Source organism: Rhipicephalus sanguineus, chromosome 1 (genome assembly GCF_013339695.2).
Source record: "Rhipicephalus sanguineus isolate Rsan-2018 chromosome 1, BIME_Rsan_1.4, whole genome shotgun sequence".
In the NCBI taxonomy this organism is placed as follows: Eukaryota; Metazoa; Arthropoda; class Arachnida; order Ixodida; family Ixodidae; genus Rhipicephalus; species Rhipicephalus sanguineus.
In genome coordinates this window covers 155,017,852-155,033,640 of record NC_051176.1, presented here as the reverse complement: position 1 = coordinate 155,033,640, position 15,789 = coordinate 155,017,852, and the positions used below count along the sequence as shown (strand labels likewise).

General features: G+C 47.0%; 1 protein-coding gene across 1 annotated transcript; it reads right to left on the bottom strand.

The window, feature by feature from the left end:
* Positions 1-1,565: 1,565 nt before the first annotated feature.
* LOC119400552 (codanin-1) lies at positions 1,566-6,222 on the bottom strand. Its single transcript, XM_037667616.2, has one exon. It carries the CDS (start codon positions 6,104-6,106, stop codon positions 2,645-2,647), a length of 3,462 nt encoding a protein of 1,153 aa, XP_037523544.1. The 5' UTR covers positions 6,107-6,222; the 3' UTR covers positions 1,566-2,644.
* Positions 6,223-15,789: the final 9,567 nt, after the last annotated feature.

Below are 15,789 nucleotides of genomic sequence, written 5' to 3'. Positions count from 1 at the left end.
GTTCATGTGTTTGCATGTGTGTGTGTGTATATACACACACACACAGTAAAACTTTACATGAACAAACTTCAAGGGACCCCAGGAAAAAGTTCGCTGATTTGAAATAGCTATGTTGCAACTTGTTATCAGGAGCTCAAGAAACATCAGTTGTTGACATGAAATTTGAACCCTTTTATTTGCAATTCTGCTCATTTGAATGTGAATTTCTGCTTATTTAGCTTGTTTTGAAAAATGTAATGATCTTTTGCTGCGCTTGTGCACTTAGGACAGCAGTGGTCATGAATTGAGTCACTGTGTCCAAGCTTTCGTAAACCTTCTCCAGCACAACTCTGCTGGGTTGTGAAGGACTTCACTTTTTCCAAGTACATCAGCTGAAGTACATCTTTGGCGATTTCTCTACAAGGGTTACTTCTTCCTCCTCCTGAGGTAGGACGCTCGCTACAATCTCTTCTGTAGACAGAGCGGCTATTGTCTCAACGCGACAGTCACAGGTGACATAGTCCTCAAAAGTGCTGTCGGTACCGTCTTTCAGCCAATTTCTGATCAATATGACGTGAGAGGCAGTGGATGGTATCACAAAATATGTTCGTAGAACGGAAATGTGCTCTGCACTTATTTCGTTAAAGTGAAACACGATAGCATCAGCTCCAATGGCACTTCGGCGAGGGATTTAAAAAAGGTTCTTTCAAGTGATGTTCGCTCAAGTGGTATTTTACTGTATATGCACACACGTGCACACACACACAAACTGAAAATACAAGGGGGGGGGGTGAAACCCCTCAACCTCATCTCCGGCTATGCAATGTGATTAAGTGTTATAAGACTTAAAGGGGCCCTGCAAGACTTCTCCAATATGGTTGGCAAATGCTGCCGATCAGTAGTCGAGGCTCTTACGAAATTGTGAGCCAAACATGGCGCAGTATGCAGCATGGAATTTAAAATTAAGTTTCAAAGTCAGCTAGAAATCGCTCGCTTTTCTTACGACAAATGATGCCATAAGCTCAGTTTTTACTGCGTCATAAGCAGATGGACACGGCCATTTGCTGATTTGAGCATCGCGAGCGGCATAATCGCAGCAGCCACCACGCCACGGGTGCTGGCACGTGCCTGTGCCATGCTGCACTCTATAGGCACCGTCCACTGACCAGAGGAAGTTGCGTTGCTCGCTGTGGGCCGTCTCAAGTTGGCTGACATTGGCCGCAAGGGTCAGGTAGAAAACAAACGCTTGCACGCGTCCCCCCTTCTGGCCCGGCCACAGTCTACACACTCATGCAGAGGCGGAGAGGCGTGCATCGCGTTTGATTTTGTCCCTGGGCCATCTCAACATTGCTTTTTTTATCCACTAGACTGTGCGTTCTGGCGCTGCAGTCACACGTGAAAACTTGACTGCACGGTACCTATATAGTGCTGGCATTACACACAATATAGAATTACACCAGCGTGCTAGTGATCATACTGAAAGTGAGCTGCGCGTTCAAAGGAAAAAAGAAAATAAAGCACTCAAGGTCATGATGCACGCTGATGTATGGCGTAGCTTCTTGCCCCCTCGTCACCCCCCCCCCTCTCCCGCATAGCTTTCAGTGCGCTTGCTGGGACGATGACAGGAGTAAGAAAGCGCTTAAAGCTTCCAACAAATCCCTGTAACTCCGCTTGTCCTTGATGGATTCTAAAAATTATTGGGGCAGTTGATTCGCGAGGCAATAAGCTCCGATAGTAAGGTCATTCAATGATTACTTGAATAAGTGTTGCCAGGGCCCCTTTAAGCCAATTTTATTTCCATTTAAAAAGATGAAATCATGCCTGTACAAGAATGCAGAAAGCTTTAGAGTCATAACTTTAATTTAATCTCTACTGATGAGTACAGTTATATTGGGTGACAACTTCTCTTGGCAGTACTGTGGAAGCTACAGAACCGAAACGCTTGACTGCGTGTGTGCCATGAAATAGTACCTATTTTTATTTTCCAATTTTCAGTTACCTAGCTCAAATAAATAAAGCTTTCTTCATCATAAAAATAAAACAATTATGTGAATCAGTTAGTAGAAAAAAAAGTTATTGTACACTTTAATTTTTTTCTTCTTTTTTCATTTCTTGGACAGCACCACATTTTCCACACGCCTGTCCTCGCGGTAAACATGGCGTCCCCGATGCCGGCTGGACCATGTGCGGCTGCAAACTCGCCGTTTCGTTCCCCCAGAAAGATATGCTCGAAATGTGACAGAAAGTGGCTGTCAAAACAGACCCAGCAAGTTATCTGCAACGTCTATTCTGGGGTAAAGTGCCATCAGCCTAAATTGTTGACAAATGCTGTGAGCAAGTAAAACCAACACTGGAACTGAAATCGGCTGCAAGCTGCCGGGCTACTTGCGTAGTAGCACAAATGTGCGGATGCCCAGTCTCCGCTCCACTGCCAAGATAAGTTGTCACCATGTGTAGCTATTTGTACTTGGAATTTCGTTATGGCAGATAGTAAAAAAGAAATGTTTGCAAGTCTTTCAATACTCATGATTTCTCTATCTACATGAACATGCAACACATACTGCTTCAGAGCCATCATATGTACAATTACAAGCAACGAATGTAAAAACTTTTAAAGGCAATGAGAGAGTAAGAGAACGAGAAAGAAATTGAAGTGCTGGTGATGCTAATCTGGTCTTCCTGATTCACAGTTGTTACTATTTTTGCAAAGCTCCAAAACACTGCTGATAACACAAACAGCTGCTTCTAGAACAACACCAGGCAGTTCAAAGCCAAGCACTTCATTCAGGCTTCCTTCTAGGTCTTCTGTAGTCATTAAACCAAAGTGCAACAAAACCTGCGCTAGCTGTCCAAACTTGAACATTGTGCTATGGGTATCAACACTCATCAATGCTAGATGTAGGTTTCTGGCACAGTAGAGTTTCTTGCATGCCTTCTTGACTGCAGGGCTGTTTTCCCACAATGGCAGAGCAGTATTAAACACCTCACATGTGCACACATCTGGACACCAAACTGCAAGGCATAGCACAAAGTCAAAAGATGCTTGCTGCAAGGTTGAAGTAGCAGTTGGTGACCACTCCATTCGTAGATGCAAAGACTGCACACACAAGTCTAGCAGCTTGATGGCTTTCTCAGTGGTGCATCCTTCTCCAGACTGCAGTCGTTGCATGTGGTCCTGAAGACAATCCAAGACAGTGGAAGCTGAGGTGACAGTGTAGTGTGACATGCTGCTTTTCTCAGTGCAGGAGCTCTGTCCCAAACTGGCTGTGCATGGTATAGCAGACACCCCCTGCCTCAGAGCTCTCTCTGTGACATTTGCCTTTATCCACTGCTCTACTTTAGAAACTGCACTCTTTGTGCTCAGGATGCAGCACATTTTCACGGCCTGGTCTTCCATGTCAGGAGGCAGAAGTGCAGGTAGTAGCTTTTGGATGTGCTCTCTGCATTTCTCAAGTGCTGCCTTTTCAGTTTTTTCACTCATCTGCTCAAAAAGCTTGGCAATGCTTTCAGTTTCCTCATTCTCATCATATGGTGCAAGATTCAGTTTCAGAATGATGCCTCGTGACCGTGCAATAGTATCTTGCACATCCTTTTTCAAGCATTTTGCAACATTGGAGGAAACTCTGTCAGCAACAAATTCAACCGTTTTTCTCACAGACAGAGGGTGAATATGAAAAAAGTTTTCTACAAGTTGATTTGCAAGTTGTACTTTTAAATCCCCTTCTCTAGTAGAAATAGGAGTGATTTTGCGAATTTCGCCATACTTAGCTTTTCTGCCAGCAATATGCTCTAGCAGAATGCAGCGCAGCTCACGGAGGTACGGGCAACACATGTAGATAATGGAGCCATCAACAAAGCTGCCCAGTGACTCCACATGTGTAAGTGTGCCATTTGAGGCATGAGTGAAAACATCATACTGAATAGATTGTACCTCAAATAACCAGCCAAGCAACACTCTAGCGAAAAATGCAGCACTGCTAGTCTGTAGCAATGCACTTGATCTGTAAATAGAAAAGAGCAACTCTAGCACATCTTTATATGCAGTGAGTGTCCTTGCAATAGGATCCATCATGCTAAGGAAGTTGACAACCCAAGTCAATGTTGCAGCAAGCTGCTTGCTCTGTACAGATTCCTTGATGAGACCAGTAATGTTCAGAGGCAAAGGCTTATGATTTCTAATAGCCTGCTGTCCATCTTGATATTGTTTTGGTAAGCTTTCAATGGTACTATAAGGAAGAAACTCTACAACTCCAAGAAAGAGACCTAGTAGCTTGAACTTGTACACTGCTGCAATGAGGGCTCTCCTAACATCATCATTTGGAATTTGCTCAGCATTCTGAAAAGGATTATCTTTTTCAAACTCCACAATTTTCGCTACACATTGATCTTTGAAGTGCTGTAGAAAAATTGAATTTGTGGCAGCCCTAATAAATTCATAGAAGAAAACTTGGGAGCCTGTAAATGATGGGTTTGGACAGGGGCCTCCAACTTTGAAAGGCAGTAAAAACCTTTCTTCCAACTTCTGCATCTTTCCTGGGGAGGTGCTTTTCAAATCATAAAGAAACTTCTCATCAAGGTTTCCTTGGTCGTCAAATTCTAGACCTCCACAGCAGCTAGTCATGAGTTGTCCAAGGACAAGGCGAGCCAAGTGTGACAAGTTGCATGGATTATTGCACATATCAAGAATCTCTGCTACCCTGTGAGTAAACTGGGTACCAAAGCTTTTGCCAGGACCAAACTGATGTCGCTGCCAATCACGAAAAAGGCCGTAGAAGAGGTCTCTTTGCTTCCTGAATGTCCGAAAGTTGCTGTCCGAAGCAAAATGATTCTGGCTGTCAGTAGAACTGTCAAAAGCAACACCTTGGATTGAGGAAGACCAGCCTCTTGAGACTGGCTCCACACCTTCTACAAGCTCCACAAGGCTTGCGTACAACTGTGGTGCAAATGTAGATAGCTGCTCTACATTTGAAAGCAGCTTTAATGTTGGCTTGTCCAAGAAACAAAGCCACTGCAGAATGTTTTCTAACACAGCAGCTGCAAAGTAAGTGCAGTTGTGCACTGAATGCAGAAGTTTTGTAGAAGATTTTTCATCAAAGTTCACTTTTTGCTTCACTGTCAACAACTGCAGCAGGAAGAAAAGCTCAATGGTCAGGTTCACTACAAGGCCCTTGTTTAAGAGTGCAGCATACACAGTAGCCAGAGCATCAAGCTTTTCCCGTTCAGTAATGCAATTTGTAGCTGGTACAACGTAGTTCTCCACTTGCAGTTCTTCTACAGCCGGCACGGCAGTGCTGGTATGGCCACATTCCGGTTGGGACCGAAGCTTTCCACTACGACGCTGCGCAGAGCTGCACGTTTGCGATGCAGAGCTCAGGCGCAACTGCAACGCATCCGTCTTTTTTAACTGTGATTTTGGGAACTCTTTGTGAGGTTGTCTCGGAGACCGATGACTGTCCTTTCGCTGACACTCGTGAGAAACCTCCGGAGGCAAGAAGTCGCTCAGCGTTAGCTTCCTCCAATGCGATTTGACAGGCGTTGGCGTTATTCTCCTGATCGGCCTTTGGTTTTCGACAACCGCGTTGACCGCTGGAAATATGGTGCGGTCGCCAATATCGGGCGCATTATGGAACACAGAAACTGCCGGCTGTGTTTGTTCGCCCTTAGAAACTGGGCGTCTGTCAATAATGCACGGCGTAGACAACTCGGAGCTCGAAATTTCAGCACGAGAAACACTGGATGAGTCGGGTTGGGCGGCTGTTGTTGGGAGCGTCAACGGTTTGTTGCATTCGCCGGCTACCCTGACCGTAGTCTGGCGACGGCCAACAGCCGGTGGTCGTGATCGCACGCAGACTGCGCTGTCATGCTTGAGGGCGAGAACGCTGTCACAGCTTGAGACTCTGGCGGACGGTGAAATCGGCCGCCGTACCTTGGTGGGCGATGGCGTCTGTTGGATAAACGGGCACTGGTCACGAATGAAATCGATAAAGACTTGTATAAAGTTCTTCCTCTCTGATTCAAGCGACTGAAGTTCGACAACAGTTGCCTTGTACTTCGGGTCAGTCAGCCACTCCAGTAGTTCTTCCGACGATAGCGCTTTCGAAAACAAAAGATTTAAAACCTGCGCCATCACAAGCCCATGTCCGCAGACTTGAACACAGTTACAACAGCTGTCAATACAGTCTCACCGCACTTCGCAATGCTACGCTACACAATGCACTAAAAAAGGACATACTTTAAGGTCCACTGAAGTAGAACACACGAAATACGCTGACTCCGGGCATTGAACTGAATTCAAAACAGTTGGCATTTGCAAACCAGTGATGCCAGACGATTCCACTTGTTTGCGCCTGTTACCAAGCGCCCTAAAAATTTAACCAATAGCTAATGTTAAAACTTCGTCAAATCAAAATTACTCAAATTGCTTTTAAAACATGTTTATAACGTTTTATGCTACTATGCATATTTTGTTGAAAACATTACGTGTACCTGCGCTACTTTTAAGTTTCGTTTTTTTTTCCCCTGAACGAAGAAACAGGGAAACAGCGCTAGAAAGACTGAGACACTCTGAGACGAGAGGACACAAACACGGCGCTGCTCTCCGTCTTGTTCTAGCGCTGTTTCTTCGTTCAAACTCAGTATGTACCAACCAGCCCAATTCAAAACGTGCCATATCAACGTCATATCAATCCCGTGCCATATCAGTATTGGAAACTTTGCGATATGGTCCATCAAGAATAACAAATAATAAAAAGTGTTGTACGGAACGGCGTTCCAAGGAACGACGTTCCAGGAACTAGTTCCTTTTTGGAGGAACGCAGGAACGCCACCTTCTGAGCATTTAGCGTATCGATCGAGCACCTCCAAAGCGTACAGGCACTCGAACCCAGAACCTTCCGAGTGTGTAGAGCAGTGTAGAGTATCTAAATCTGGACCTCCGAAGTATCTTATTGATAGCTAGGTATATAGCAGAACTGACAATGATAGGTAGACAGATAAGGGGCTGCGGTATATGGGTCTGATTACGACCGATAGCGGATCGAAGCGGATGGTTGAGGCGCTAAAAAACATTAAAATACGGGCACGTGTGTCGTCGGATCAAGTTCGGTAATGTTGGTAACAGGCCCGTAGCCGGGGGGGGGGGGGGGGGGGGGGGGGTTGTAGCCCCTTCTTCCCCCGAAATTTTGGTGAAGTAGGTGTTTTTACCAAAAATAAATAATAAAAATAGGTGTTTTTCTCAAATAGTCAAGGTTTTCAGCAAGTGGGCACCCCCGAAAAAAGATTCCTGGCTACGGGGCTGGTTGGTAAGATCCGATAACGGTTGCTATGAGCCCGACAAGGACAGATAGGCGAGATAGGGTTCGGATGCGCCCAATGAGGTTCGATCGGGCTCGGAATGGCTTTGAATGGGAGCTGAAATTACTGATACTGCCCGAATTATAGGCCGTACAGCACTTGAAACGAGTTTCTAGTCGTGGCCCCTGAGCAGACGTACGACGTCTGCCGCATGCATGAGCTCCTCGCTCGCATGACGTGCGCACGCTTGCGTAGATGGCCTTGGGAGGGAAAGTTCCAGTTCGCACGGGCAAGCTCTCGCGCATTCCTTCGCGATTTGCAGGCTTTTTGTCTCTTTGGCGCACTCAGTGGCTCGTGCCGGCGGAGCTGACTTCTCGAACTTTGCGCGCGCTTTGCACGCCGCAACAAAGGTACGTAGAAAGAAGTATTTCTCAGTGAAAAAAGGAGAGCACTTTGCAGATTTCCGCCAGTGCTTCTTTCGGATGGGACGGAAATGTGTCGTGCCGAACTGCAACAGTGGGTACGCATCCTGCAAGTGGGTTACGCAACATTCAAAGTTCCTATAGTGACCCGGTGAGGTTGGAACGTAGAGTTTCTTACAATAATGTTGTTGTATGAAACTCTATAGGTCGGAAGCGTGGGCTTGTGCCATACCAAGGAAAGATCGAGAGCTCACGCCTCGTGACTACGTTTGCTAGCGGCACTTCTCGGAGAGTAATAACCATCATTCGTTGAAGGTCCCTTATGCATTAGACTAAGACGACTAGAAGGCGAAAGCCATCTTTTTCTTCTTTTTCTTCAGTTGATCTTGCCCCACCCCCGTGCAAAAGCTTTCTGCACCTAACGCGGTTTTGCACTGCCTCCAGGATCGGAGGTATTACAAGCCTTCTGCACCTCACCTGGTTTTGCATTGCCTCCGTGATCGGACCACCGATCACGGAGGCAATGCAAAGCGACGATGTCATGTGTTGACGTCATGGTGACGTCACAAATTTCGGTGATCTGTGACGTCACGAAACGTCATGTGGTGATTTCACCATGGGATGATGATTTTTTTTTGCATCACTCATGTTGACGCCGCCGATGCGGGACGCCGACGATCAATTTTTGCGTTTGATGTGGCATCTAAGGCTTCCGCCTTAAAAATTGTACCTAAACTATCCAGTTCACGTAACCAAAAATTGTTGATTTCGCGTTCTACAGATGTCTCACTAAGGTAATTTTCCTGTATGTGACGCCATTTTTCCCGTGAATTTATTGAAAAATGTGGAGCCGACCGGTGACAAGAACGCACAAAAAACACCCACTTGGGTGCAAAGCGCGAACGGCGAATCGGCGCCGAATGGCACTGAACCGGCGAGCTTCGTCGGAGAGCGCGACACGCGTTTCTTATCGTGGTTTTGGGACGTTAAACCCCAGATATTTTTTTATTACACGCGTTTCTCCCTCTCCGCTGGCGGACTCTCGCGACAGAGGTCGCATCAGTGCTGTGCCAGATAGTGTGCCTCGATGTGTGCGCAACAAAACGCGCATCAAGGCACCCTAGTGCCAGATCGAGGCACTCTAGTGCCAGATTCCGTGACTTTATTAGGACGCTCTAGCCAAGGAGGTTTAAATGAAACTTGCTGGAGTGGAGGCCGCCTATACTTACCAATGGGCCGCAGTGAAGCCGCGCCGCGCGCGCGGCGGCCATCTTGCCATAGGCAAGAAACGGGAGCCAAAGCGCGCCCGCCGCGCTGACCGCGTCTTTCCGCCGTGGTTTTTAATGGTTATAATGGCGAGCATTAAGAGAGAAGTTGTCAAGAATAAGAAGCGAAATCGCAGATAAGAATGCGGTCAGTTTTATTCTGTTTCTTTTGGCGTTTTCCTTGCAAGCATGCACACCGAAGGGCCTGTATCACTGCTTTTTTTTTTTTAAATAATTATCCTCGTAAGAGCAGACCTCACTTCTCGGCATTCATTTTCCTGTTTCTTTCGTTCGTCATGTGACGGAGTCTTATGCATATATGGAGTTCGGGCACTTTCTTTGAGCGGAATATAAATGTGGGTCCAAAGCACCACACTCGATATGCTCATCAAGAAGGATATATATTCGTGGCTTGAAAGCCATCTCTTTTCTCAAGACAAGCTCAAAATCTCCAAAAAGAATAGTTTTGGCTTTGCATGGACGTGCTTCAAGGGCATTCAGCTTGCAGTCGACACTATTTCAATAGATACAGCTTTTTCGATACTATTTCGTAGGCTCGGCCGCTCTCTCTTACCCTGTCAATGAATCAATTAAAAACGCCCAAGTGGCATAAGTCATAAGTTTAAGCCAACGAGCATAGTCTGTCATCATGTATTCCAGTCCCAAAGTCCGCATATCTAACCGTTTAGTCGCCCACAATCTCAACATATTTTCTCATTTGTCATCAACAATCAAAGTACAGTAGAGTTTTTGTGCGGCATTGGGCTAGCTTTTTCGAGACAGTGACTCATATGGGAAGCCAGCATTTCCTTTGATGGAATTCTGTAGACCGTTCTCGTATAGAGCGCTCTGCTGACAGTGCGCGATTAAACTTCGTGCGTACATACTCGTAAGCTGATGGAGAATAGAAGTGCAGCGTTAACGCAAACGCCCGCAGCTCGGATGGAATACGTGCCTTTCTGGTCTTTTCGTGCCCTAGGGGTTGCTGTATGTATGGGGGAAGGCTGCAGTGAACATCGCCCTGCCCTACTCAGACATGAGCTTTTGATCCTTGATCTCCTTTATTATCGCTTGAGGATCGAGCCTCGCTCTTTTTGGTTACTGTGCAATTTTTCTGCTGCAGAATTTTCATCTTGAGCTGTTTTATCTCTTCTTGGAAAAGATGAAGCATTTCATCGTAATGCAACTGTCACATCTTCAACAACTTTTTTCAATTTGAACACATCTAACGGCCGGAGTACCCCTGGACGATCGGTTAGGTCGCTTTATTTGCAGCTGGAAAGAACACTGCACAGTTCAGACCTGCTGGTTTTACTCGATCGCTGCACTGCATAAAGCAAACACAAATATAACGAAAAAATGCACGAATGTAAGAAAAAAAAGGTCCTTGTATATTGCCCAAATGATGTTAGTTAACCTCGTAGTTGCGAGCTACCCTTTTATAGCACGAACAGGGCAACCGATAACGAAATCTCGCCTATTTATATAATTTCAATGAATAGCAAGCGGTGCGTTATTTTCCTATTTGCGCTCCGCACCAGTGGTATCAACAAGCACAAGAATGTGTATCACTGGGTTTTGCAAGTGTTTTACAAATGCGTCAAGCACAGCTAGCCGAAGAACTCCCAGGTCGCAGCCTAGTCCGGTCGAAACAATTTGGCGAAAAGTGCCTCTAACGTATGCAATCGCCATCTTTTGGCTTCCAGACTTCCCGTCAAACAGCCTGCCCCGACGTGCTTAGAACATTTGAGTCCTTACGAAACCGGTTAGGAAAAAAGAATGACCGTCAGATGTGAAATTAGAGACAGATTGCGGGCTGTCAGCATATGTTCCGGCATATAGAGAAGTTTTCATCGAGCTCGAAATGTTCTGCTTACAACTGAAACTTCGTCCCAGAGTACCTTTTCGCTCGATTTATACAGCCGTACGCAACGCACAATGTATCCAACAACGTCCGGACGCCACAACGCCAGAGAACAGCTAGAACATCTATGCGGCCGCTGCAGCATGCGTTGCGGAAGGCGCGCTTTCTGCCTATGGCAAGATGGCGGCACGCGGCTTCAGCTGAGGGGCGCCTCCTCCACTCCAGCAAATGTTATTTGAACCTCCTTGGCTCTAGCGAGCGCAGTTTCGCCTCCTCAAGAATTCTTGCTCCGTGGCCCCCGAGAACAGCCTCCTGACGTAGCCATGCCCGATAGCCGGCGCTGCGGCGCAACGAGCTTTAGCGGAGCTCCGGCGAAAACGAAACAAGGGTACCGTCAAGAAGTTAATTTTTTTACTCGAATCAGACTGAAACGCACTATAGTCGGCTATAACCTAAGGATAAATACAAGCTCCCACAGCCATCACTGTGCCACCCAGAGAAAACTTGAATAGACGTTCCAATGTTCTGTAAATCACATATTTGCTCATTTCCGTGTCGTCAAACGTGTTTCGCGTGATTTGGAATATCATAGCTGGTGTACTAGTGATGTTCCGTACTATGGCGAAGAATTCCCATTTGGAGACATGAATATTCCCTATTTCGGGCATTTTTTCCTGCATACTTCGAAAAAATTCCCAGAATATTTCCCTGCACAATAGTAGTAATGCGCGCGAACACACACACACGCACGTATGTACACGTATATAATGCAAGTGCGGGACATGTTTACGACTATTCAAATCATGACTAGCGCCTGCGTTCCTGCACAACACAAATGTATGGCCTTCGTAATTAAGTCACCTGCTTTAAAACAATTTTAAGGGCTATGCCTTTCTGTGCTGCTTGCGCCAGGACCAAACGCAGAAATTGATGAAGCAGCGCGCAAAATACACAAGCACGCGAACATAAAATGGCGCAAACACACCGGTTGTGTTGTCATTGTTATGTGTGCGTGATTGTGTTTTTTGTGTGATGCTTCATCAATATTATGGCTCACCAACTAGCCCATATATTAAGCAACTGCAGAAGCCCCGCTATGTTTTTGTCATAATAGCAGTATTCACCACTCCTGAAATTCCCTGCAATGTCGCAGAGATTCCCTCTTTGTTTAGAGAAAGTTTATTTCATCATAGGACGCTACTAGAACTTGGGTACAGTGTCGTAATCAAGGACAGTATCTTATACAAATGTCTAAGCACTATATACATGAAACATTTTTACACAAATGTCCAAGTCCACAGGACGTCTTTAACACACGCTACTGCGTACTAATACACGCATACAACAAACTTATTTTCACATAATATACGTGACTTCGAGAACATGCAAGCACATATGTACAACAGATGCGTTATGGCGCAGGCAATATACGTAATTGAATAATGTTAGCATGAAATGTATATATACAAGAACCGCCACGGATACGGGAACATGCACACACAGAAATAATAAATACATACATATTATATACATTCATCAATTACTGTCTGATAACCTGGCTACAAGAACCAGGATAGATGGAAAACCAGCCGCACACGCCCATCAACCACCGACAGGAAACGGCATGACCACTGCCGTGGGAATTCCTCTTCCCCAAGGAAGAACGATTCCTCCGACAAAAAGGACATAAGTTCGGAGTACAACCGTTCCAGAATTGGAAACAGAGCACGGCGACGGTGACCCGCTGCAACAGCCTCACACCTGTTACGCCACAAACAGAAAGCCCCCGCAGCAATTAGAAGGCGTGCAAAGCGACTACGCGTGCAGCGGCCAGATGTGACGAAACGATTAACTCAGAGGCAGGGGCGTAGCCAAGGGGGGAGGTTGAGGGGGTTCAACCCCCCCCCCCCCCCGAAATTTTTCAGTTTTGCTTGCGTATATATACACGCACACATACAAACGCACGCACGAACATACATAAAGTATGGTTGAACCCCGCCCCCATCCCCGAAAAAAACTTCTGGCTACGCCCCTGCTCAGAGGCCACGAAAACCAGTGTTAACGGCTCTCCAAAATACCCTTGCAATTACACACTGCTGCAGCACATGCTGGTTGGACTCTTGTAGCGGACAGTTAGGACAAGTGGAAGATGGGACCACGCCCCACCTCTCCAGTGTCTCGTGTTGGGAGTACTCTCCATTCCAGACGCCACATGAAGTCACGCAGGTGACCAGGTATATAGGATGACGCGTTATCGCGCTCCACGAGATCCAACTCGAGCGTTCTAAACGGGCTGGAGGAACCAGAGGGAGCAGCAGGGTCGCCGTTGTATCTACAACACGGTTTTCTAGAATGTCTACAACAGGACAAACCTGCTGTGCTTGGCGATAAAATGCTACTGCCGTGGAGTAAAATGCAGGCACGTTAAGTACTTGCGGCGGGAAGTTAAGCCGTGCTCCCGGTAGCAAACAGCGTAACTTTGTGTCTAAGAAATAGCAGGCAAGATCACGCGCGGGACAGTGGTCAACGTGTAACAAGCGAAGCAAGAATCGCAGAGCAAGCAGCCGGCAGCGAACAGACATGCACCGATGGAAACGCGAATCCACCGCTGTTGCGTGGTTGCCCAAGCGCAGCACGGCAAACCAACCCCACCTGATCCACCTGATCAGAAAAACGAGCCAAGAAGGGATTGCAACGACCTAGTTATTTGCAAGGGGGGCTGCATAACATGAGAAATGTACCGTGCACGGCCGCAAAATACAGTCTGTGCTAAGTACCTTCTTTCCAACATTGGTGAATCGTACTCTTGCGCTTCCCGGACGCGTCGTTTTACATCTTCGAGCACTGAAACCCACATGGAGGATGATATGCCGTAGTAGGCATAATCAAGCCCCAAAATACGAATAGAGCCGCTTTTGTAGCGTTAGCTACACTGGTCGAGGTGGAGCAGTTTCGCGTGGCTTATCGAGAGCCGCGCTGCGCATGCGCTAGGAGTAGTGACGTCACACGGCGCGCAGCTGGCGCACCGGAGCCGCCGCCGCCGCACTTCTCGCCTATCTGCGCATTCCAGAGGAGTGACGTCATAGCCGTGGCAGATGTACTGGCGCCGGCGCGCGCCCTGCTGTGCGCCTCCGTTGCACAGTGGCCACCTGACGCTGCGTCGGAGCCGCTTGATAGTGCCTCTCATTTTGCGCGCATGAGCAGAGGTATCAGTGGGGGTATACATATAGGGGGGGGGGGAGGAGAAGAAAAATTGTCAGACCGGCTGGCTGGCGTTTGCCAGTGTGGTATAGCCATGGAGAAGGAGAGCACAAATGCTGCGCACCTACTCAGAAGAGCGGAGGAGCTTAACTGATCCGATCCCGAAGTAGTTGCCTGGCGTGATTAGCGGTTGAGCGTAAGAATTAACAACGAACAGAAGAAGGCTAAACGTGCTGCGGAGACACCGGAGCAAAGGGAGGAACGTCTATAGCAAAGCGGCGTCGCCAGGAGGCTGAGCACGTACCCGACCATCTCAGCAGCAGCAACAACAGGACGCCGTCGATGACGTCAAGGCTCGCCGATCTACTGACTATACGGTGAAACTTAGCGAAAGCGCCAGTGCGACTTGGACCTTCGAGGTGGACTTGGTAAACAATCCGTTTGGATATGTGTGCGACTTGTGTGAAAGACTGTGGTACATGAAAAACTTGACGCCGGTAAGCAGTGCCATGCGTGAAACGTTGAGTTTAGCGGCGCCGCCTGAGTGGGGTGCAACCATGGCGTGGGTTTGTACAACGTGCAACAACTTTTTCATTAAGCAGAAGATTCCACTCTATCAATGGGTATCGTTACCCGCCCATGCCGCCAGGTCTGAACGATGTGACCGACTTTCGCCACGCACTCCTTCCGTTCAGATCCGTCGTCTACTGAACTGGAGAAATGGTCAGTTTGGCACTAAGGGACCCGTGGTGAACGACAAGGACGAGGTGCCCTCACAGCTTGGAAGATGATAAGTGCATAGTCAACATAAAGACCTATCTGTCGAACATGGTTTCTCGCGATGTGCTTGGACCATGGGTTGAGGTACTGAGCGACTCGCCGCTGTATAAACACTACGGCATAAACATTGACGAGGTACGTTTGGAGGGGCTGTATCGGGAAGCCGTCACGCCAGACGAAGACGTTAACGTGGAGGCTTGTCCGGATCTCGCCGATTTAGATGATCTGATGAATGTGGCCACAGTTTTGACATTGGACCAGCGTAGTTTGTTCTACCATGCACACGCGGTCTTAACCATGGCATCGGGAGAGGGCAAGAGACCTGTCAGTATCTTGTATGATACCCATGCTGATGAGCACATAATGCCTACATATCGTGTGTGTGTCATTAAAGCAGCAGTAATCATGATCAATCAAGCTAATCCTATAGACAACCAGGAAAGACAAGAATTATCAGCTTAACCTTAGCTCACGCTACGTATATCCTGACATAGCCGAGCTAAGCCACTGCTAATTTTTTTTCAAGGCGGAAAAAGGGACTTAGGCAGGTGTCTGGGGAACCAATGAACAAATATCGACATTATGAAAAATTTAACGCAGCACCTGAAATATTTCCATATCATCAAAAAAAAAAAAATTCGGCAGATCCCACGTACCGCGGTAGTCGACGTTATGCGAAGCATGCGCGGATAGGTGACTGTGGCGTAACTTTGCTTACTAAGCGACACGTTACAAAATGACGCTAAAGATTTGTATAAATTTTAAACGCACAGATATACATGTTGAAGGTACGCATATGTGTTATATAACCAGTTGTTTACGGTTGGGTAACACTGCCAATGGCAACGTGGGTATTAGCAAAACCAGGAGCGGTAAGCTGATATATAGTGCTTATACATGTCCCGAGAACGCACGCACGTTTCACGAACCCGTGTGCATGTGTGCAAGAAGTTCTTGACAGTTCTTGAACAAGGGCATCATCACC